General features: G+C 33.2%; 1 protein-coding gene across 1 annotated transcript in view; it reads left to right on the forward strand.

The window, feature by feature from the left end:
- ERBB4 (erb-b2 receptor tyrosine kinase 4) overlaps positions 1 to 26,813 on the forward strand; it is a 1,107,258-nt gene that overhangs the window by 729,958 nt on the left and 350,487 nt on the right. Inside the window, exon 4 of the mRNA XM_068543793.1 lies at positions 20,185 to 20,319. Coding sequence (XP_068399894.1) covers positions 20,185 to 20,319 — 135 coding nt within the window. The remainder of the gene's footprint in view (positions 1 to 20,184; positions 20,320 to 26,813) is intronic.

Here is a 26,813-nt window from a genome sequence, read left to right on the forward strand (position 1 = left end):
ACGTGGCGTAATGACTATGTGCACAGGTTCTAGAAACTACTATCACTGTACTCTGACACTTACAATAATACTGGAGCATTATTTAGAAACTTTCAGATTGATTTAGTTATTTGTTAAATCAGATATTATAAAAGTCCAACTCAAAGACGATGATTCACCAGCTGAGTGAGTTTCTACCTGTTTTGAGGCTTTCATGTTAATGCCTCCTTATTATTCTACTTATTTTCTGTGTAATTACCTATAATTTTGAAGATTTAATTTTAATGTCTTCACCTCAATATTCTGCATATATTATATATATGATGTAATTATAAGCTATATATCATTATGCTTACAGTAATTTTATACACACACACCCCTTACTGTTCAGCAGTAATTATGATATATTCATATCCATCAACTCATTTATCCGTATATAACACTACAAAGTAGTATTATACATTTTTTCTGATGAGTAAAGTGAAGCTCAAAGTTTTACTAACATCATCTAGATGATAGGGTATTTTGTTCCAGTATTTTTGTACAGGTATTGTACATGTATATGTATGCATTATGAATATATATGCTTAAGGTATATTTCAAGCAAATTGCATTTAACTTGTATTTAGATTTCTGCTATTTTTAATTGATGAAATCATTCTCATATTTTAAAACTATTTTAAAACATGTTTACAATAGCTTTATAGTACTTAGCATATATACATGCACCACAGTTTATTAGTCCAGTAGTGCTAAATATTTTGCAAATCTCCAATATTTTGCATTTATGTATAATACTCTCACAAATATGTGTTTATTATGGTTTTGGCAAATTCTCTAATTAAAAGAGAATTACTAATTTAAGATTCTTGATGCTTATTGATGAATTAATTTTGAGAGTAGTTACAGCATTAGTATTATTAAATATGTCAGATTTATAAAAATAGGAGACAAGTGACAATGTTTCTCAAAGGAATTGAGACATTTCACCATCCTTTTTTCTTTTTTATAAATTTATTTATTTTATTTATTTTTTTAATTTTTGGCTGCTTTGGGTCTTGGTTGCTTCGCACGGGCTTTCTCTAGTTGTGGCGAGCGGGGGCTACTTTTTGTTGCGGTGCGTGGGCTTCTCATTGCGGTGGCTTCACTTGTTGTGGAGCACAAGCTCTAGGCTCGTGGACTTCAGTAGTTGAGGCACATGGGCTCAGTAGTTGTGGCACTCAGTAGTTGTGGTGCTCAGTAGTTGTGGCGCACAGGCTTAGTTGCTCCGCGGCACGTGGGATCTTCCCAGACCAGAGCTCGACCCATGTCCCCCTGCATTGGCAGGCAGATTCTTAACCACTGCACCACTAGGAAAGCCCTCACCATCCTTTCTTGAAGAACTAAGTCAATTAACTTCCACATGCCTTGAATTTCACAATTATAGGATAGGGATAGCAATATAGAGTCAATGGGAAAATGTCCCAGAAAAAAATTTTTATTTAAATATTGATGTTATTAAAAATCTTCACTGAATGCAACAGTAAATGGGAAGCACACAGAATTCCTTCGAGGAAAGACAATATGTGAAATAGGAAGAACATTAAATATTTCCTGTAACAAACAATGATGTAAATGCACAATGTGTCATGGAACTGATCCCTGTTGGATTTCTTTCTATTTTCTATCTTTCGAGATTCAGTGTTTAAGAGGTTTCAAAGGAACGCAGTATTACAGCTCAAGAGCCACGTGCCACTATGATCTTAACAGCATATTGCCTTGGCCTCAGGGATCTCCATTATATGTGGCCATTATTGAATTGTTTCAGCTTGTTTTTCCTCTATGTATTTTTCTAAAAAAATAATATTCACATGGTTAAAATCAACAACCCTCTGCTTTGCCTACTCTACCTTATTTAGCTGTCTCTTCTGATGGTTATCAATATATGTTTGAATGTCTTGAATATGATTACTTTTGTTTTGTCAATTTTAGACATTATCCGTTGAACAGAATATGTTAACAACCTTAACAATTTTGTTCTTTGACTATTTAAAAGATACTATATTTCTTTGCTAAAAATTGAAAATATACAGTATTTACATTATTATAAACATTTTTTAAGATTTTTTTGATGTGAACCATTTTTTTAGAAGTCTTTCTTGAATTTGTTACAATATTGCTTCTGTTTTATGTTTTTGGCTTTTTTTTGGCCGCAAGGCATGTGGGATCTTAGCTCCCTGACCAGGGATTGAATCCATACCCCCTGCATTGGAAGACGAAGTCTTAACCACTGGACCTCCAGGGAAGTCCCACATTATTATAATTTTTTTAAAGATCATTTGTGGCAGAGACAAAAAATGTAATTATATTCATTTTCTTGTGTAGTTTTTTTTTTTCTTTGTTTTTCCTCATGTTTCTATTTGGTTTCCATTATCTTGCAGTACTTATTTTTATTATAGTCCAGTTGTTGCTAAACTCTTTATAATATCATGCATTCTATCAGTCGCCTTTTTCCTGGAGTTCACTCTTATTGAACTCTCGGTTTTACTTCACCAGAAGTATTCATTTCTCCAAGTTAGCTGCATCCTCATACTACTCTTTACAGACTTCCTGGGCTGGGTCCTGCATTGCATATTTTCCACTACTTTCCTTTGTTCTCTTGTTTTCCTGAAGAATACCTTCATATGTGTTCCTTAGTAAAATCATAAGGAGAATTTTGCTAGGTCCTTGAATATCTAAAAATGTCTTCCTTCTATACTTATTTATTGATGGTTTCAGTTGATGGTTATTTGGGTTCAAAATGCTACGCGAAAAGCAATTTCACATGGTATTTGAAGTATACCTTTTAACATATAGTCTCCCTGTTGAGAAGTCTGATGTTATTTTGCCTTTATATCTTTGATATTTTATTCTTCTATGTGTTCTTTGTTCTTTCTTTCTGGAGCCCTTAATGTTGATCTTCCTAGATATATCCTTTATTTCTTTAATTTTTTCTCTTATTTTTCTTTCTCTGCTTTTTCTACTCTCTGGGAGAGTTCTTCAATTTTATGTTCCAATACGTCTATTAAACCTTTGTAGGAAATGATATTTGTCATTTTCAAGAACATTTGTTTCTTCCTTGGTTGTTTCTTCTTATAGGGTTCTAAGTGTGTTCATTTTTTACACATTTTCCCCAAATTATCTCAGGATACTAACTATATATAATTTTGAAATTTCTACTACTTTCTGAATTATATTTATTTGATGTCAGTTTCACCATTTTTCAAAGTCTTGGTCTTTAATATTGTTAGGATTCTTTTGAATGATTACATTAGCACACTATGGTAAATTAATTGGTTAGAAGCAAGAGAATAAGGTAGAAAACAATACAGTTATATAGCCAAGAGGTGATATAGTTTGGAGAAGGGGCCAGCCATCTCTTGAAACACCTAGAACAAATCAGTGTAAATAATATGTGTTGGCAAAATATTTTAAATAAACACTTATCTCCTTTCTCTATATTTGTCTATACTCATACTCTCTCATACATGTTTTCTCCTTTGACCTTGAATACTCTGTATTTTCTCCATTAAACTCCTTTCCAGAAACTATTATTGCCCTCAGGTATTTTGTTAGACAAATCTTTGTTCTTCTCCAACTCTTCTAAATAGAGTCAAGAAACAAGCAAACAAACAAACAAACATGGGTTTTAGGATCACAGACCAACTTCCAGCCTATGGCAGGTAGAGGCTGCATAGAGTCCTGTTGAAATGGCTCTAACTACTGCTCAGAGATAGAAGCAACACTCACTATTAGGGGTGAAGGTTTGTTGCAGAAGGACTCAATATAACCACATCCCTCCAAAATGGTCAAGAGAGGGAGGCTACAGCACTAAAATAAAAAAAAGAAAAAAAAATCCCTGAGATATGGAGTGAGGGGAAAGAGCCCAAGTCTCTTAAGATTCTTGTGCCCTAAGTATAGAGAAGAGATCAACTTTTGGTTCACAATTTGATTCCTGGAAGTCTTCTGACTATTACCTGGTGTTTTTTAGAGCAGAATAAAAAACAATGGGCAGCTAAAATTTCACCCATACCCTGCCCCTGGCTCAAAGCATCCTAGTTTGTCTAATGTCAGTTCTTGGAATTTCTTTCTTTTGGAAGTCTAACTAATGGAATAGCTTCCTTGGAATGTTTTTTGGCCTGTTGACTTCAGTGCTAGTCGGATCTCAATGTCACTCAATTCATTTCTTTCCAAAGAAGAAATTCTATATATTGCACAGGAATCTTCTTTTTTTTTTTTTTTTTTTTAGCAAAAGCCCATTCAGAATTATGAAAAATACAGATTAAACTTTCCTTTCTCCTTTTCTGCCTCTGCTCTCCAAGTATCAGGTATATATCCCCACCGGGCTGATTAATTTAGGGCCAATAAAGTCTGGGAGTATATTCCTGACTGCAACTTTTTTCTACTTTTGTCCCCTATATCTAAATTGCGATTTAACTTTCCAGTGTCCTTTAGTCTAGTTGTCTTTGTGCTATTAAGTTACTCTTGTAAACATGACCATGCTAATATGACAGCCGGTTACTGGATTTCATCTTTCAGGTGACCTATAAGTCTTCACCTGTATAAAATCCACATGACTTCAGTGGTCAGAGTATGATGTACCATGGTGATATTTCAGCAGCACACATACCAAACCTCATTCTATAGCCAGAGGCTTATTTCACCTCCATTACAACAAATGAGGATCACAATATGAATGAAGAGGTGGTATAGAATTAATTGCCCGCTCAACTCCAGTCTTCATGGAACTGTAGGGGCTTTTTTACTTCTTTGCTCTCTCATAAATTATAGAACCGCCTCACCTTCCCTTTCCATTCTCTGTCACTAGGTAGAGGAGCTGATAAGACTTGATCAATGAGATACAATCTCAATATGGTTATTGGTGTAAAGGCTTGATAGTTATTGAGGAACTCTAAACTAGATGTGGTAAACTGCTAGTCAAAGAGCATAACTGGACCACCGCTGTGCTTGGCTTGGTACAGCAAATGTTTAAAAATTTGGATATTTACCAATAAATTCTGGATTTCTGGCCTCCATGAAGAAAACTAAGCTCTGGCAATCCTGAGCTCCCGTTGTCTCTTGGTGACACTCCTTGAAGCTAGGTGGCCACTGCGCCCTGTAGTTGCAAGAGTGTCCTCATTTCCACCAGTCCAACCCACTCCTGTTTCTTGAGCCCTCCTCCCCTTATCCACTGAAGGCCAAGCCCAAGGAGACATTTGAGTTTAAGACACAATTCTGCTTTTTGCAAATTAGAGCATTTACAAGAGGATGCATTGTAGAATTCATTATTGTTTAGACCCTTTAATAAAAACTTAACGTAAGCTGTTTAGAAAAATTCATAGGAAATTTATTTAGGTACCTTTATAGGAAATTTATGATTTTGGTTTTTATAATATTTTTGCTCATTTTAGAATGTAGTGTTTTTTTAATTTATTACATGAGTGATGATGCATTACTTTGGATTGACTTCTCTTTGACTACTTCTGAAAAGAAATGTTGGTTTGGATAAAAAAAAATTTTAACTTGATACATTTCCCTATTATAAATATGCATTTGCCACCTGTCAGCCAAATAGACTCAAAACTGCTTGTTAGCAAAGTTGAGTGAATAAATGGATAAAATGTATAAGTAAATGAACTTCTACACTTTAGGATGTCTACACTGTGTGGAAGGATTTTCCTTGAAAACGTGCCAACTTTTTTTTCAACTTGGATCCCATCTTATTATCCTAGCTGTAATTAGAAATCTTGTGAAATTAAGAACCATTAAATTCAATGAGTTTTCAGCATCGGAAATTTGCCCAGAGGCACCCAGCCGATTGGTCTGCCCAGAATTGGTTTTTCATAGACTTTTCCCTCCTCTCCTCCTATTCCCTCTAAAAGGGAGTGTCTCTTCCACTTAGCTAATTAATTACACCTGCCAACAAGCAGATGGTTCTGTAGGCTTTGAAGCGCGGAAATAGCTAGGTGCACATCAGCTAGCTTAAGCTTCCTTCAGTTGCAATTTAGATTATAACTCTTGAAGCTCCAGAGAAAATAAATATTAAATGATTACAAAGGGAACAACATTTGAATTTTTTTTTAATTTCAAAAATGTATTTTAAGGTATAAAGGTAATATTCTTTTTTTTATTTCTGATCTCAGCACAAACACACTTTTAAAGTAATTATGTTTAGCATCTAGTTTGGAGCAATATTTGCCAGATGTTGCCATCTAATTGTTCTAAGCTTTAAAGTAAAATGAGAATAGAGGACCAGGGCCACTTAGAAAACTGTTAGGAACAGTTCTCAAAATATGATAGCTTTTGAGTAAATAATACGTTTGTGTTGTTGTTTAATTATAAGGAAAAATGTATATGTAACAATGGTAAAAGCAGAACTGAAGGCACTAGTGGTACTCCTGCTAACAGTCCCAATGGTAGTCCAGATTTTTATGTTGATCAGGTTGGTTTTCCTTTTTTTCCTTTTTTTTGTCTTTCTTTTTGCCCTCGTATCCGAGGCTAGGTAGCTTAAAATAGAGATTATCACAGGAGATTAATTTTCTATGTAATTCTACTTCATATGTGAGAAAATTTTAGTGAAGGGCTTTATATTTGGAAAATAATGAAGTCTTTGAAATTAAACATATCCTTTTGTTAGAGGTAGAATAAAATTCATCTACATATATCATATTCTTATCTCTTTTCTCAGTACATTTATGAAATTAATGTAAATAATATTAATAAAATGTCCCAAACTCCCAAGTAAAATCACCTCCCTCCTTTTCCACTATTAAAATTAAAAATGTTATCTGATAGACATATCTAAAGATGAATATATTAAATTATATCAAAGAAAGGAGGATAATTTTTAAAAATTTGTGCCCCAAGAAAATATTTCGGTCATCTTATAATATCGAGTGGTGTACAATTCAATTCAACACTGTTACCTGCAAAGAAGATACTTTGATAAATCTACATTTTACCATTTGTTTTAATTTTGAATTCCTTTTCCTTTCATCATGTGAGCTTTACCTCACTTGCCATTAAAATGATTAGAATTTAAACTTACTGTTAAAATAAATTTTCATTGATTTGATTTCATTCATTTGAATGCTCTACTCTTTTGCTCTCTTTGTGTTAATTGCTCAACAACAATTAATAGGAAAAAGCATTATACGGAAAATGCAGATTTGTTTAGGAGAACCAGATGCCCTACACATTTAAACTACCCATTTTCATATCTTTAGAAATGCAGTTGCAAAGCACATAGAGGCAGATTCTACTCTGGCTATGATTTTGGATAAGGTAATTAAAAATCATTTTACCCTATTCATTAAAGTGGAGCTTCCAAAAACTAAGCACAGGTAGAGTTCCCACAGTACTTGAACATAATAAAATTGCCTTTCTTTTCTTTAATTCAGTCTTTTTACTGAATTGAAGGGCTTTTCCTTAAGTAGGCTGAATTCTTGAAGTTTTATTGTGCTGCCTTTTCCTATTGTCTACTTTCAGCAGAGGCAAAAGGAAAGCACCTCCAATGATGAGGTTGGGATGTAGTCCAAACATCTAACAGAGCCAGGATTTTTTTTTAAATACACAGTTTTTCATGCAGAAAAGATACCTTAAAAGCATAATTTTACCTTTCAACTCAATAAAGTATTTTCAAAAAGACTTCAGGGAAATTACTGTGACTTCTTAATTATACTTAGAAGTAGATTACATAAGCTAGAGTTGTGCTTCATCTCTACTTAAACTTTTTTTTCCTTTAAATTTCTCAGTCTTTTCTTCCTATTATGGAGGGAGTATAGAATAAAAAGTTTAAAAGCAGGATCTCAACTAGGCAGTTAGAATGAGTTGGAATCATATTTCTCTAGAACACTTACCAGTTACTTAACCTCTCTAAACTTGTTTTCTCATCTGTAAAATTAGACTAGTAATAATTAACTCAGAGGACTTCTGTAAGAGATACAGAGATACATTGAGAGATACATTGGATTATAAATATATTCAAACAATGGCAGTATTACCAAGAGGTATTAGAGTGAGGTGATCAACAGCGGGCTTTGGAACCTGATAGGCCCTTGAATCCTAGTTTGATCCCTGTCTGTGTGTGAGGCATTTGGCACCTTGCTTTATTATTCTGTGTTTCCTTTGTTATGCCTTTGGGGTATAGGAATCCCACCCAAAAAAAGAAAATTCTGAATTTAGCATCTTAAGTAATTTTATGAGTTTCTAGAACCTATAATATGCTCCTAAAAGGGCATCTGAAACTTATATAAGTTGAAAATAATTGTTAAAAATGAGCAAATGCAAACCCACATATTCTAACTTGGCCTAATAATCCTGCCCCAGTTTAGCTCTCTCAAAAGTGTATTTATAAGAGGGAGCAGAGATAATTATCAAGCAGGACAGAAGAAATCAGTTTACCAGAGAACTTTTCTTATCTTCCCCTTAATAGTAATAATAGCAATAATAATAATAATACATCAATTGAATGCTTGCCACATAACAGACACTGTGGTGAGTATTTACATGTATTAACTCATTTTCTCCTTACAACTTCCCTGTGAGGGAGGTAATATTAATATCCATATCCTCATTTTATAGATAAGGGAACTGAGACTTGGGGTGGATAACTAATGTTATCTCACAGGTGATCTATGGGGGTGTCATGGTTACCCAGTCTGACCCCATAGCCTGTGCAGATATTTACGTCCCAGTAGTTTTTCCTTCTTGAATGTCAGCTTCTCAAGTTGACTGAACCATCTGACATTGTTAGGCATCTTGGCACTTGGGTCATTTCTTCATGTCCAGCCTCAAAGAGCAGCCAGATACCCCAGATAATTTTTAAATCATATTTATTAACCCTGAAAAAATGGAAGCATCCTAAGATAAAAGTATATCTTAATTTAGAAGACATGACAATACAGGTTACAGAGCTATACCATTGAATAGTGGAGCCATCTGTTATGACATCAGATGTCACAATATGAAAATAATGAGAGTGGTGTTTCTAGGAGCCATAGGATATGATGATTCATTAAAAATGATATAAGTTTCTGAAGAAATTTTAATGAACTTTTTTTTCTTCAAATATTTTAAATATATAGATTTAACTCTTAAAATCTCTGAGCAAATATAACATTTGATTATATCTTTTCTTCATTCAAGAGTAAAGAACTTTCTTGCCCTATATCAACTAGCAGTCTTATTACAGCGATACTTGTTACACAGCTAGTTTTTAATACACAGTTTATTGGTTATTTTAAAAAAAAACTTTAATAAATTTAAACAAAAGTTTGGAGCAATCCCACCTCCCTGACCAACCCGGAGCTACACCGATATGTTTAATAGTGCTCTGTGTTTCCTAATGAATCCATTCTGCTTCAGCAAAAATGCCAGACTCTTGAAATGGAAGAGGACAGCTCAGTTTACTTGTCCCTGCCCTTTGGATTTTACCCTGATTTCTATGAAGCACAGTGGTGGTAGCAGCCGAGGTGAAGGTCACCTGGAAATTACCAGCAGAGACTTTGTGACCTGTGAACTATGTACCAACCTGAACTGAACAGAAGGAAATCTAACAGTTCTAAGCACTGTCATGGAATATAGTTACAGAGGTGACAAGAAATGACTCAAAGGATTAACCCAACTAGATATTCAGGATTACTCATTATGGGGGAAATAGTGAGTTACAGAATTTATGATCTTGTCCTCAGGAACAGTTTATCTTATGAAATACAGATAACCCCAATTTTTATTAGTCAACTTTGGAAGTACATTTAAAAATATTTTAGCTTAATATATCTAGCTCTAAAATTATTATGCCAAGCACCAAACTTAACTTATGAAAATTTTATATGATTCTCAGAAGTTTTTATTTGGTCTTCTTTCCTCCCAAAATATCCAATACTTTATTCAACGTGCACATATGTTTAAATACTTTGAACAAAGGAGGCTCCTGAACTACATTTAAAACATATTTTGAAATAGCTACCATTTTGTGAGGACCTAGTATGTACCAGGTGCTTTATATACATAATTGTCGTTCTCAGTGTAAACCAACAAATTAAATATTATTATTCCTATTTTCTAGATAATAGAATAGAAACTTAAACTAACTTGCCTGAAATCACACAGGTAAAAATAGCAAAGATATGCTTAAAAAATATGAACTAATCTACAAATTGTGTCATATTCATATATATGAATAGTACACAATAAAAATGAACAAATTACTAACATAGGCAACAGCATAAATAAATGTCAAAAATACTATTTTAAGTAAAAGAAGGCAAGAGAAAAGAATACATACTGTGTTGTTGATTTATATAAACTTACATACTGGCAAAACTAATCTGTGGTGATAGAATAGTGGATTTGGGAACACATTATTAGGAAGGAGCAAGGAGGAATTTCTGGAGTAATAGAGATATTCTGTGTCTTTGTCTGTGTGGTGGCTGCGTGGAGACAGATGCACAAACGCCATATACATGTATATTTAAAAAACATAGAGTTTAAGGTTTGTGCATTTTCCTGCATGTAAGGTATACTAATTTAAAACTTTATACAAACCAATCTAACTCCAAAGCTATTTCTCTTTCTATTTTGCCATGATATCTGATATTTCAGGTTTTGAAATCTGTGCTTTACAAAATGATGGCTACTCCTATTCAATCATTCTTTTTCTAATTGTATCCAGGTTAAAACTCTACTCAAAAGAAGTCAATGTAGACCTACTTGTGGGTTTTATAAATGTTCTAGAATCTGCTTCTTTGCACTCTTATTTTATGACTTCTTTATTTTGTAAAATTTTGTCTTTATTTATTATCTTCGGCATTACTTTAACATTATAGACATTTTAGCAGAGACACCCAGGCCCCCAAACCATGTATTTGTTATTTTTAAATAGCCTCTTAAAAATCTTGATGCTTAAAATCGTATTATAATCATTTTACAAGATTAAATCATTCTGCTTTCTCTTGCTTTATTTTTTATTTGCAAGTCTTAGCTTGCCAGCAACAAACACATACAGCAATATTATTTGTTACTGTCATCAAGAGAAATCATACTTTTCTGAAATACTCTAAAGAAGTAGTGAAGAAATCACACATTGTGAGAAGAGTTATTAAAACTATATAAACTAATATCGTAGGTGAGATATTTGAAAGTGACCTTGTAGTGTATCCCAGGCTTACTGTATTAAAGCCTTAAGCAAAAGGGACAAATCATTTCTGGGCACTAATATGACTTTCCCCCTTATTCGTAATGAAAACATTGAACTCTATGGATTTGTTCTACTGAAGCAATTACATTTTCTGGAAAGTTGGAGCAGTTATTTAAAGAGGATTGTTGTCTGTAATGAAGAATAAAATATTTGATCTTTATGTAAAGGAGTGTTCTATTTTAATAACAAGAAAATAGTGAATTTTTCTTTCTTTTTTATATAATTTTGATTGTGTTCATCTCTTTTATCAGAGAGATATTCACTTAATGTGAATTTTTTCATCCAACTTCCAGAAGCCATAGTTTGCTCTTTATTTTTATAATTATTGATATAGTTTTAATGTATTTTTCTAATATATGGTAAAATATCATTTTCAAAACATTGAGTCAGATCCCCCCCTAAAATTAAAAAGTTAGGAGGGTAACATCTGGTACATTAATTACTCAGTTGTTTCCTAATAACCTCAAATAGAGATCAGGTTTACCTCAGTGCTTTGTAAATGTTTCACACATAGGAAGATCCATTTTCAAGTAAATGGAAATAAACCTCTTGACTTAAAAAATTACACTTCAAAAATAGTATGCAAGAGGCTAAACTTTATTAATCATTGGGGAGGTACAAATTAAAATGATACCACTTAACACTAACCAGAATGGCTACAAAGAAATAGATAGAAAAAAACAGGGGTTGACAAGGTTAAGAAGCAAGTAGATTTCTCATACCCTATGGTTGGGAATATAAATTGGCAAAAAGCACTTCGGAAAACTGTCACTGTGGTCCAGCAATTTCACTTCTACTTATGTCTACAACATAAATGTGCACATGTGGTCACTAAAGGCATATTCTAGGATGTTCCTAGCAGCACTATTTGTAATAGCCCAAATGGAAGATACCCAAATGCCCATCAATGTAGAATAGACAAAACATGCAATACCATACAGCAATGAAAATGAACAATATGGGTGAATTTCACAAATGTAATGTTGAGCAAAAGGGAGTCAGACAAGAAGAATGCAGACACTATTATCCCATTTATGTATAAAGTACAAAACTATGTGAAAGCAGTCTTGCTCAAAGCCAGGATAAAGGTTTCAATAGAGAGTGAAATATGAGGAAGGCTTCTGTTGTGCTGGAGTGTTCTCTGTCTTGATCGAGTGCTGAGTACATAAGTGTGTTCAGTTTGTAAAAACACATTGCATATGATATATGCACATCTATGTATGTATATTGTCCTTCAGTACAAATTTAGGAAAAAATCTTTATGCCTGTTCAATTCACAAGATTTATGTTTTATAAGTATATAGAAGATGCCAAGAGATTTCTTTTGAGTCAGTGTGGCAAAGACTGCTTGTTGTCTCCCACTTCCATTACATCTGTCTAAGTTTTAAATAGTATATAAAGTTTAGCTAGACATATAACACTCAGTACAAAGACTGTGATTCGCTGCCTTTCGTGCCCAGCCGTGGCTCCATGACTGAATTCAGACCAGTGAGACATAAGTATTGTATAATTGTCTTGTGGCTGTTTGCAGGGACCCTCTTTAAGAGACAACATAATCAGTGAACGGCTATTTGAGTAATTACTAAATATAAAGTGTAATATAATCAACAACTGTGTGACAGATCCTATGATTACAATATTCCCATTATAGAGTTGAACAAACTGAGTCTCATAAATGTATATAAGGTCACACATCTAGCAAGTGAAAAACTAGATTTTGAACTTAGTTTTACCCAGTTAACTACATTTAATATTATTGCTTTCATACTCAAGGCCCTAATAGAGAAATATTAATCTATCTCTCTACCCACCCACCTACCTATAGTATAGGTATCTACCTCTCTATCTTTCTTTCTATCTTTCTATCTACCTAGCTATAATATACAATATATTATGACTTTAATATGTAAGATGGATTCGTGGAGATGGTAGGTTAGAGGCAAAACGTTGAATCTGGTATGAGATAATAGAACCTAAATTAAGAAGGAGCAGGGAATATAAAAAAGAATGGGATAAATTAAAATAAACATTATGAGGATTTTATTTAGGGTGTCATGATTGACTAAATATTGAGCTGGAAGTATTAATTACAAATCTCAAGTTTTGAGTCTAATTGACTTTTACAGCATGTTATTTTGTAATGGAAATAAGGAAATACAGGGGGAGTACAAGTCTGGGAGAAATTATTAGAAGAAAAATATCAAACATGTTGACACACATAGAATTATATAATGAGGTAAGAGAACAATTTGAGAAGGAAATTCTGTATTTGTAATTTAAAGCCAGTTACAAGACAAAATTTATTTTTAAATTTTTCCAGATAATATGAATGTTTAAGTGGATTACTACTTTCCTAATGGATAGAAAGAATTTATACATTAAGATCGCACATATTGTATTCAATATTTTATGTAGTTTATAATGTAAACATCATCTAGTTCATAAGGAGAAGATATCACTATGATGTTATTAATTAAGCAACTAAGAACTTTTTACAAATGTTAGTCATGTTCTGAAGATGTCAGTATCATTATAATCATCAAAACCATTTGAATTTCTACTATGTGCTTGACACTTTCTTTGGTACCAGGGCCCCAGAAAGATGTATGTCATGGTTCTTATCCTCTAGAGACCTACATTATGATAGGGGAGACAATATACAAAAGAATAAAGAAGACAAGGTGGCATTTGTTCTGTTAGATGAATGGTTTAGATAATCAGTGTCATAAAATTTAGAGGCAATTCACCTCTGAAAACTAGATGGTCATAGTAGACTTCTCAGCAGAGCTAGGACTCAAGCTACAACATATTGAAAGCTGAGAATTGTTTTGGATCCTGAAGTATTAGTACATTGGAACATTATGGAGAGAATTACTAAGCTCCTTCAGTTGAAATCAAGATATTTTTGCCACTATTTTCTATCTTAAGCTAACTTTCAGTCAATGAATCTAATAATTTCTTCTTGAAATTGCCTTGCTCTGTTTGAAAAACTGTCCACTGTTATTTCCTAACATTTGGTATCCAGTATCCACATCCATGAGCTTTTGACTCTGATCATCGAGCTGAAATACAGAAGGTTACATCACTCATTTACATTATCACCCTCTCCCCACTCCCAATACAAATGTGACATTTCAATTTTGCACACTTCAACTCTCCTTAAATCATCTGTATAAAAACTTCAAAGCTTGATTGATGATGAATGAGCCATTGTCTCCTCAAGCACCCGGTTCTCATTAGCCTTTAGAGTCTCAGCTTATTAATAATGAACCTTGAGGGCTGACCCAGTGGGGTAGCAGCAATTCATTGTGCTCCCAGCTGAAAGGTCTGGGTTTGGGAAAGATACAGGAATCTCTGGCCCAAGTCCATTCCAGAGATGATGTATTAAGTATCACAGGTGGAATATGTGAGCTATATTACTTTTGTATCATTATCTGCCAACAGACTTTCGTGGCTTAAGGTGATGACAGTGAGAAAGATACATTGCTTTATGTCTGAGAAAATCCAGTAACTGCTTCTTGTAGCTTCATCTTAAAAATGGGCTTTTGCCACTTTGGACTTTGACTTCTTGATTGTGACCTTTGGCTTGGATAAGCAATAGAATTCTGATGTATGCATTATTCAGACGTTCCCAATTAGACAAGTGCAATATTTCTAATCTTTATTTACTTTTATTATCATTTTAATTCTAAGGTTGACCTGTAAATGCACCCATGCAAAACAAGACATTTAAATACACAGTCAGGGATTGAGGTTAGGTATTTCATCCTTGCTTATTAGATATTTCTTATATCATTGTGCTTGTTAGCTTTGTGAGTAGAGGTAAAATGTTTACTATTGTTACTGATCACGTAAACTAAAGTGAAATATGGCTAACTGCATATAAAATTATAATCTTTGTTTTGTAAAAAGAGAAAGACATTCAGTCTTATTTACGAATTGTGCTTGGGGGTCAAAGCAATTTTGTTGACTCCTTAAACCTAGTAAGAAGGTCATATTAATCTGTATTTTCAGCAGGGATGCTACCTCACAATCAGGCTATTTCTTACAAGGCAGGGGCAAAAAACAGCCAACATTCAGTATTTTATCACATTTTCTGTTGCAAGAATATATTTGCAAAATGTCAATGATTCTCTTAATGGTAACTCATCCCCCAAATTCACTATAATAACTAGCATTTGAAAAGAAATCAAAAGCACAAAGTAACTATTTAAATAACACAAACATTTCCGTCTTCATTAGACTCATGCAAATGAGAATTGAGGGAAGAAATGGTTAAATGTACAAACCTTGTGGATTGGAACGCTGAGACACAAGTACTTTACACCTTCTTTAAAATGTCATATTGACACTTTACAGCTTTCTAAAAAGTAATTTAAGGAACAATATGAGGTAGATTTATGGTTCAATATAAAAACATGCATTTAGACTTTTGTATAGCACATGCTAGGTAATTTGTACAGGTTTGGGGGTATTTTATCTGTCTGGGATAGCTCATAATCATCATTATTCACCTGATAAATGATAACTGAATTTGGTACACAAAATAGGTTTAGGGATACCTATGAATATATCTAAGTGTACCTTATAAATATTAAATGTACTGCCTGCAGTAATTTTGCACATTATCAATTATCAGCATTTTATGTAATAAAAGCTATTTCTCTTTCAACTTATAAAAACTCTAACCTCAAAATTATATATGTATTTCATTTTTTTATACTCCAGATATTATATTTTCTTTTATGAAGCAAACATTTATTGTGTATCTGGCTTGTGCCTTGCATGATAGACACTGGGGATACAGTTTTGAACAAAACAGAAATGACCCCTGGCTTAATGAAATGTAGGACCAATAAAAATCAACTGTAGAGTGTTTATGGAAAAAAGATAACTTTCATTCTTACTTTGATTTTGTCAGAATATAATTTAAAATTAGGAACTATAACAGAAGTTAATTGATCAGTGTTGGTGACAAATATCAGGGTACATTTTTTTTCAGTTCAATTTAACAAATGTTCATTGACTAAATATTGCTCCAAGTTTGATGCTATAGATACAGCTCTGAAAAATAGCCCTTGCCTTCGTGGAGTTTAGTCTAATTACTTCAGTTACAAATCATGTGCTATATATGTTAAACTTAACACATTGGAGAGTAGTGTGGATTACAGTTTACTTACTCTGAATACAAAAAAAAAAGTCATGCTTTTTTGTTTTTCCTTTTTTTACTTGACTTGCATGTATTAATCTAGTAGGAAGTGTTTGAGACACAAACATCTTTAAGTGTTTAGTGGAGTTTTTTAAGAAATGAAATTATACTTTTTTTCATAGAAAGTTATATTTAATATATCTTATTATATTTAATGGTGGCATTTTTAAAGGAGACAGAGTTTTGTGAACTTGCTGGAAATATTTTTATATAATATGATAAGAAAATTCATAACAGATTTTTTTCTACCAATTGTTTCAGTGACCAAGGATCTATTTGTGTCTCTCTTTATTTACTGTGATATATTTCCTACAGGGAAAGTGAAATTCAATGTAATGAGATTACCTTGGACTTCTTAGTTATTCAACATTTTTTGAGTCCTTCCACACTTCCAGGCATCTTTGTTTGAATATCAGTGAAGTCTGGGTCTCATTTGCCTATCTTCCTTAGAAATTGTCTTTTTGTCACGGTCTTAAAATATAATTATTAATCACTTTATTTCATGCTAATGGGATAGAAACTCTTGGTGTAACAAAGGTGGTACCTTCTAATAAATCTTTAATAAAACTGATAGAAACTAATCTGTTAGCAAAGGTAGATTTAAAGTACAGCCAGACACTTTTCTGGTATCGTCCTGGCTAAATATCTTACCAAGCTTTTCTCTTTCCAATCTTTGTCCCTTTTTCTAATCTAAACATATAATTTTAAAAAAGCCTTTATAGTCAGTGAAGGCAGACACATTAGCTATCCCTTTTGTCCAGCAAATAATCTGTGTCTTTTAACAACTTTCTTGCAGGTCAATACCTTTCCTTAGAATTTGCTTAGTCCAGCAATAAATCTAACTAAATATTTCCCCACAGAAGCATATTAAATTAATATTTTAACACTGTATAAACTTATAAAATAATGTAAACCATATAAATGAATAAGTGCAATTTTGACATTATTTTCTGACACATGTTTAAGTAATCAAGTTGATCAAAAGAAAATGTAAGATGAAAAGTACATAAAAACGTCTATAAATGTCAATAAAATATACACTTTCTGATTGTGAGGTTATGACATTCAACAACAGATTATGGTCCAAACCAAACATAACGGAAAAAAAGACTGTTTTCAGGGAAAATGTACATATACATTATTAAATGCTAAAGCTTTATAAATCCTCCCGATCCAGAATTGCTAGCAGATGCTGGGTTTTGAATTCAGAATGATAAAAGTCTCATCCAGATTGATCATGATTGTAGTCTTAATTTAAAATTTTAACATGTAAGATTATACTTGAATTATTATTGCCTCTTTTCTAAATCATTTTCCAAGTATAAGCCAAGCTCTTGAACAGAGTATTTCTAAGAAACAAATGTCAACATTGGTAACAGATTAATTTTTATCCAAGAACAGGATTTGATGAGATTATTATTCAGTATAATATAATCTGATTCCATTTGAATATTTTTAGATAGGAAGTTGTAGATGGATACTGTGATCCGTCAGTATGAACTATTTGAATTAAAATGTAACTCTTGAAAAATATACTCTTTCTACAATGTTTGAGCTATTACCTTTTCTCTTCACATTTTTTTTTAAGTAGAACTTTTCCAAATGTAGACTGAAAAATAACCTTCATTTCCTGGATAGCAGTCAAAATCTCCTTTCTTTATCACCTAATGAAGAATTATTCCTAGAGCAGAAGAGCATCATCTAATGTCTCATGAGAAAGCTATTAGTATGAGATCGTCACATTTCTTAGAGACTTAATGCCAAACATTAGTGTAGAAATCCATTTTCACCATCTTTATTACATCTTACATCTCCCCTCTGCTTTGATGAAGGTTGTATTGTTAGGTCATGAAAAGGAAAGAACTGGGTTTTAGAAGTAGAAAGATGATCTAATTTCTTTTTGTTTCTCTTTTTTTTTTTTTCCCCTCACTTGAGGAAATGGATCCAATAGTCAGTGAAAGGATTAATGATGGAAAATGGGATTGATTTTAAATGTGGAAACCCTTGAAAAGTCAAAATTAATCTGAAGGATTTTATATATGCAAAGTAGTAAGGCATTTTATATGTGACCACCAATCTTACTTCCACAAATACCTTTTTTTTATGGTATTTTCCGTTCATTCTTTTATGCCCCTTTTTGGTTTAAGGGGACTCTCAAAGGTTTAGCTTGGGATACTGCACAGGAGAGATGAGTTTCTTAAGGCCAGCACAAGAGATGGAGTTAGTTGCCTTCCCAATATCATGGGCCTCTTCTTCCTCACTAACACCCCTGCACATTTGGCTTTTGTTTGAATAACAATATGTTCACCTAAATACTTGCTTACTCAGCCTCTCTTGCAGTAGGAATGGCCATGAGATATTGTTCTGGCCATTGTAATGCAGACATAATCCTTGGGGAAAACATCTCTTTCCAAACAGAAAGTTGAAACTTCACCAGGAGGAAGTCTCCTGCTTGCTCTTCTGTCTTTACCTTGCCTTGAATTCAAACAAACACCTTTAGATGCAGCAGCCATCTTATGCCTTGAATGAATAAAGCCAACACACATAGCAGGTTGTGGGTACTGCAGAACAGCTAAACTAATATCCACACTGCCTCCGATAGGTTTCTTATTATGTGAGAAAAATCATCCCTTATCTATATAAATTACTGTTAATTGGACTTTTGTTATTTGTATCTGGATGCTTTATGGACTGATATATGATTTCTCTTAACTTGTTCTTGTATTGGACAAGAAGAAAAAATGTGGTAGATATTGGGTAGGAAGATACTATGTGTATCTCTCACCAATTTCTTAAAATGATAAGAATAGTATTTTCAGAGGGAATATCTACCTTTTTTTCTGGATAACCTAAAGCTATCTGAATGAGAATCTATGTATATGATCAGCCATTGTTCAGAGAGGACAAGTTAGTTGATTAAGGCTAGAGTTGTGAAATAGAGAATCAAGTAAAACTTGGCTCGGATGCACATAATCCCACAATCTTGCCCTTATTCCAATGAACCAGAGCATTTTTATGATATCTTGCTTTGTGTTGTTCTTAACGAATAATTGGCAATTCTGTTGACTACATTTGAGATGAACAAAGAACACTTTTGTGATTGAAGCATTAATTTTGGCTTCCACTTTGCGCTAATTACTTACCTAACTGATTCCTGTCAATGTCACATTGACTGAAACAATATTTTTAAGGGAAATTTGACAATTTGTAGCAAAAGTCTTAAAAATATTCACAATCTGTCTTAAAAATATTCACAATCTGTGAATGTTATTTATAGAAAAAAATTTAAAGAACTAATCAGAGATAAACAAGTTAAATTACCAATAAGAAGGGATTGGTTAAATAAGTACTGTTTAAGTTATACCCTGACATATTATATGCTCCTTGGAAATAACATAGAATAATATTTAATTACCATTGAATACTCACAATTTAGTATTAACAAAACTAGCAGGTTATGAATATTATATGCAATATTATTCCAATTTCAGAGGAAATAAAAAAAGACTGATAACATCTGTACCAAAAAGTGAAGAGTGTTTCTCTCTGAGTGCTTGAATTATGAGTGGTTGTTTTTCTTTGTATTGTTCAAGGTTTTCAAATTTCTGCAACCTGTATGGCTCAGGAAAAAGATATTTTTAAAGATATCTTGGCTATTAACAAAGTAACTGTAATTTAACGCTGAAAATAGCTTAACAGTAAATCATTTTTATTGACTACCTTTTATCATCAAAAAGTTTGACAACAAATCTATGTTTGTTTGTTTGTTTTAATACAGAAATCCTAAATGGTGGAGTCTATGTAGACCAGAACAAGTTTCTTTGTTATACAGACACAATTCATTGGCAAGATATTGTTCGGAATCCATGGCCTTCCAACCTGACTCTGGTGTCAACAAATGGTAGCTCAGGATGTGAGTAGCATTATCCTTTTTAATGTCTCAAAAGATTCTTCTACCTCTTGTTTTCACAAGAATGGCTTATGTTTATCATGTCATTAATAGTATTTTGAATTTTTACTGCATCCATTGAAATGTTTAGTTATGTATGACAGGACATTCTTTTTGCTTCTAATTAACTCTCTTTTTAGAATGATACTCCCCCTTTACAAATTCTCATTTTCTTAACCTGATCCCTTTTGATAAATCTAAATTATGTTACCATATTTCTAATGTCTAAGCATGTGGCCCATTGTCCATAAACTTAAGGCTGGTGTGTAACTGCTACTTCAACTCTTTGTGACTCATACACCACTGAGAAAAAGGTAGTAGAACAAAAATGTACTTTCCTAGTCACTGAAATTTTTAGATAAGAAATAAAAACCAGTGAAAATTTTAGAATTCCTAAGCCTTCATTTACCCCTAAAACCTTCATGGTAATACCTTATGACAATTCTAAACACTATAAATAGAATGGAGAAATATATATTTCATACAGAAGAAATATATATTACATTCTGGTTTTAGTCATTAGCCTAATAAACTATCCAATTTCCCATTCTTAAAGTGTATAGTATTTCTACAACAGAGGATTTATTAGATTCAAAGTGTTTAATATGATTAAATGATAAGCAAGTAATATTTGAGCTCTTGTTAAAGCCTTTGGAAATTATTCTGCTGGGAATCTGTTTCACTTTCATAAAGCAGGCTATGTTGTCCCCACATTTATTATTACGGACATATGTATGAGAACAGAATCTTTATCAAGAATTACCCTGGGTTTTATATTTCTCATCTATTATTATATGTTTCCCATCTGAAATCATAACTATCTTCACACAGTCCAATGATTATTTGCAATAGTACTGATTGTGTTATAGCACTTTTGTAGAAAATCAAATTCCAAGGGACAATTATTAAACTTCTTGATGGTCCTAATAAGAGAGAAATATGAATATACTTGACCAAACTGACAGCTGTGTTTCTAATAAGTGGCTAAAACGTTCTTTAAAAAGTAAAGTAACATAATTTGCTTGTCACCTTTAAGCAGAAATTTGTATGAGATATCATCTTTGTTCAACAGTGTTCAAGTTGCATACCTTGTAAAATTACATGTGAATGAAAAATTGAATCTGTCCACACTAACAAAGCAAATGACGTGCTTCAGAAATGGCTTCCATTTTTCAGTCTGCCCATACCGTAGTACATTTTATATGAAGGGGGAAAATCATAATGTTTGGATAAGAGGAAAGGCCTACTGACTTTCAGATTATTAGTTATTAGCCTATAATGCATGAATGAGATCAGGCAAGAATAAAGCCCAAGACAGAAGCCAAAGGGAATGTGTCCACCAGCCTTACAGGATGTGGAGCAGGAAAGGTGTGAGGGATTTACTGCACTTTCACAGATGGTATCTCTTTGTGTTATTCTTCTGAGGGAAAATTTGGATGTTTGTGGCTATGATTAGGCACCAGTAGCTGTATTTTTTTTGCGTGCAAATAATTGCAGGTACAAAAACTACAAATGCAGAGTAGAATCATAACAAATGATTCTTTACAGATTAACCACCAATTGCTTGTTGAAGTTTTATTCTTTACATATGAGTTCTATTTGCTGACACATTATATACAGTGCATGATACCATATCTGATAATAATAAATTGGCTGGCCTTGAATATTGGTTTTCCATGGCTTTATCCTGAGTCAGTTTCTTCATTTACCTTCTCCCCATGGGTGATTACTGGCAGTTCCCATGGTTTAAATTCAGCTTCCCCACTAAGTTCCAGAACTACCCACCACCAACCAATCAAATCACCCAAGTTAAGACGTTGGTAGGCATCACTGAGTTCACCTTATCTTTGGTTCTTGACCTTTATTTAATTGCTAAATCATGCTGAATTTGCCTATTTCTTCATTGTACCTATTTTTTAATACCATTGCTCTAGTACAAGACTTCATCTGTTGCCTGAAGTCTTGGAACAATCTCTGAAATCTTAATATTTTTTGAGGCCATGACCCTTGTAGCAGTCTGGTGAACCCATAGCCCCCTTCTCATAATATTTAAAATAAATAAATAGGCTCAAAATAAATATTTTATATCATAAATTAATATGTATAAAATCAATAAATTTATAAAATAAATTATAAAGGATTACAACAAAATAAATTATATTGAAATACACCTATCAGCATACTTTATGTGATATAGTAATATACTTCTTTATTATTATATTACATAAAGTATTCTAACAGTGGGATTAATATGTAATACAGTTTGAAATAGTAATTGGCATAAATATTATTTTAAAAAGGGAAATCACTTTAACAAATGGTGTTGGGAAAACTGGATAGCCACAGACACAAAAATGAAGTTAGATTTTTATCTTATGCTATATATAAAATTAACTCAACATGGTTTAAAGACCTAAATGTAAGACCCAAAACTAATGTAACATTTCCGCCATCAAGTTCAAGAAGCTCATAAATTCTATCCACAGCCCCTCTAGGGGCCCAAGAACCCTTGGTTAAGAGCCCCTGTGTTTAACTACTCTCCTTGCCTTCGGTCCTGACAACAGCACCTGACAAAATGCCAGCAAGAGCTGTATTTAATGGAAATCTAACCATGACCCTGTCTAAAAACACTGTCACTGCAACTGACTAATGTAGGGTCAAATCTAAACAAAACCAATGACTTGGAGTTTTCAGCAGATCCCTACTTATTTTCCCCCTCTATACAATGAGTTCTTAAAATTTCTTTGTCTGTACTGCCCTTCCTTTTTTGTTTGCTGGGCAAATTTTATTCATACTTTAAGATACTCATCAGTTGTTATCTCTTCTAAGAAGTGTTCTCTTCTATAAGCGAGATTAGGTAACTTTTCCTGTGTCACCCTATAATAACCAGTGCTGAACCCTGGCATTGTCTCACTCTAAAATGAAAAGTCCTTGTGGACAAGGTCCAATTCATCATCCTGTCCTCTGTTCTAGCACATGATAGATGGATAACAGATATATACTGAATAAATAGATAAATAAATGAAATAGATCAGGTCATAAAGAGGAAAATCCAAGTTATATTTTATTCCATCCATCACTTATATTTAAGAGAATGGATGTGAAGAATAAATTATAATCCACAGACAGGTATTTTATCCATTTCAAGTCTATTTCAGGTAAAGATGGCAATACACATGTATACGCTTAATTTAATTTATACTTATATAATTATGTTACACTATTTCTATTAATTATATTTATGTTCTATTTATATTTTATTATATTTATAATAATTATAAGATAAAATACGTGTCTACTTATCCTTTAGTGTTTGGAGACACTGATTTGTTTAATAATTGTAAATATGTTCAAATCACACAATTTTGACAAAGAATTTAAGGATTATTGATTCTTAAGTGATATTTTGCAAAGTATTTCTTAACGTATGCTTTTGGGTTTTGGTACAATACTAATTCTTTTTTTTTTTTTTAACATCTTTATTGGAGTATAATTGCTTTACAATGGTGTGTTAGTTTCTGCTGTATAACAAAGTGAATCAGCTATATGTATTCATATATCCCCATATCTCCACCCCACCCCTCTAGGTGGTCACAGAGCACTGACCTGATCTCCCTGAATCTAAAAAAAAAAAAAAAAAAAAAAAAGTTTCTGATGAACCTAGGGGTAGGACAGGAATAAGGACACAGATGTACAGAATGGACTGAGTACTGATTCTTAAAGCAGAAAAGTGCAATGTTTTCAAGAGCAACCTGGCTTTTTATTGACATACCTTTGGGCTATAATAGAAACAATGAGGAAAAGGTTTGAAGTGTGTGGAAAAACAATTTTTAAATGATACTACTTCTTTCAAAATATGTTATTTTGGAATAATTTTAACCAAATTGTATTTTTCAAAATATTTGAGATACTTCAGTCTAAACTTTAGCAGGATAAAGGAGAGACGAGTGTCTTTTTCTTGTACAGATCCCTAGCAAGACTTCTCTAACATGCTAACATCCTTGAAAAGCTACGTCAATAGGGCCTATTCAACAAGCTGCCCTTCAGAGTGAAAAAAAAATCATATAGTGAGTTATGTTTCACTTACTTGGAGCTCTATAATAACACTCATCAACATGAGAATATCAAAATGATGGAAATTACTTGCCCTCTAATAATTAAGCAAATGGGAGTATATCAGAACCTGAACATGGAAAAACAGACAATGATATTTTCCAAGAAGAAGATGTATAGTTAAGAGAATGGATTTAGGAGTTAAACAGGCTTGTTTGAAATCTAACATTGCCTCTTACTAGTTATGTGACCTTGGGCAAGTCACTTATGCTCTCAGCACCTCCATTTCCACAACTATAAAAGGGGAGAGTCAAGAGCTGAGCTGAGCCGCTAGATTTCATGGTGGTCAGTTAAGACAAAGAACCAATAAGAAGGTAACACTCAAGCTTTTAATCACTTAATGCAGTAGTATAAGCAAGAAACTGCAGTGGAAAAAGCACCAAGTCCTCCCCCGTGCCATTTTTCACCATGGAACAGCTCCAGGAGAGAGTCACATGGATCAGACTGATCAACACAAACACAGGAAATTGTCTCACTGCTGAGGGAGCACCCAAGCAAAGGCTACTGCCTGAAGTTTTATGGATCTGCGGGCCAGAAGGCAGGTGGGAGGGAGAGGGGAAAGGGCTGAGAGTGGGAAAGTACTGAGTAATGAGCCAGAGTGGAGAAAAAGTATCTTCAGGGCTCCCCCCACCCCTCTAAGGACATTTCAGCAAAGGCACCCAAGGCAGGCACTTGATAAAGAGGCCTCCTAATGGAAGCACCTGGGCTAGGAATGTCAACATGCTTGAAAGCATGGCTTGTCAGGGAGCCCTGAGTCCTCCTTGACTGCAACTCCCTTCAGAGACCTCAGCACATTGACTGTGCACCACCTCGGCTGTAAGGAGGGCTGCTTTCCTCTGTGAGGGCTGCCAGGTAAAGCCTTCGTAGCTACCTATGGTCAGGCTTGAAAGATCACACATAAGTTCTTGGCTAAGAGCTTATATTATCAACTTCCTAGGGTTATTATGGATTATTATGAGGAAGAAATGAGTTAATATGAGTAAAAATTTGAGTGATTTCTTATGGTAAAGGAATAAAGTGTCTTCTGATTATGATTTGTTTTTTTCATATGACTTGACCATATGTGGACAGAATTATTTTTATATGTGACAGTTACATTTTCATTATATATTAATTAGTTGACATTCTATTATGTTTCTGTTTCATGTGTGTTTTAGCATCCGGAAGATAATATTTCATAGCTTGATCTCACTGAGACACTGAAAGCTACACTCAGATGCTGCAGATCCTAGTCTTTTTTTTTTTTTTTTTAGCTTACACCAGATGCACCTCTCATTCTCAATTGCTTTCTAAAACCAAATACCAGCTAATGACACAGTGGGAGTGTGGGGGAATCGGAAGATTCATAAAAGAGCATTAAGTTCACAAACATAATTTGAAGACTAATCATTTGTTTAAACTAGATGTTCCGCCTGCATTAAAACCATTAGTAAAACTTAAAACTATATTTTTCTTTTAATGACTCTTACATATCTTAATAATTGTCCGCTCCTAACTAATACTGCATGTTGTGTCCCAGCTAGATAATTTTGTTGAACTAGAAAATAATCTAGATGTCAGAATACAGTTAAACCTGATTTTCTTAGTTTATCACCTGTTGTTACTCCTTCAGTGTTAAAATAGTTACATAAGATACATGCACTCTTCAAAGTTTAGAATTTTGTAGTAGAGTAAAAAACAAAATTTGCCCACAGTGCTTTTCAATACAGCTTCAGTTTCTGTGTATTATATACACACATATCCACTTTTACATAAATGCATATATAGAATCAAATTATGCATATTGTTTTTAAAAGTTTTAAGATGAAAGTTTTAATTAGGGAAATAGAAAAATGTGAAAAAGCATTAGAAAACCTAAATGAATCTGCATGAACCCAAAAGATAGTTCTTTGAAAAGATGTATAAAATAAATTCTTTATGAGTCTCATCTGACAAAACAAAAGAACTAAAAATCACTTATTGAATTCAGATGCAAGTTTTCTAAACAAAATATTAGCAAACAGAACAGAATCTAGGAATATATATTTTAAAAAATAAGAGCAAGTGGCAGTTCTGCCATATTTTTTATCTGTTGGTGAGAGAGTAGGGACTTGAATCTTACCCTTATCTGAGAGGGCCTTTATCATTATATTTATAAGAAGAGGTTTTCCAGGTTGACTGAAATTCACTCCAGGATAAACTGTTATGTAAGAATGTTACAAGATACAAGCACAATATATCTGCTAGCTTGGTTTTCTTGTTCTTTAGTTTCCTGGATAAGAGTGCGTTGTTTCACTTTTTGAATAAATTTTTTATGACAAATCTTTATTTTCATCAAATGCAATAGTTTTCTTTCAGTTAACTTT

Source organism: Eschrichtius robustus, chromosome 5 (genome assembly GCF_028021215.1).
Source record: "Eschrichtius robustus isolate mEscRob2 chromosome 5, mEscRob2.pri, whole genome shotgun sequence".
In the NCBI taxonomy this organism is placed as follows: Eukaryota; Metazoa; Chordata; class Mammalia; order Artiodactyla; family Eschrichtiidae; genus Eschrichtius; species Eschrichtius robustus.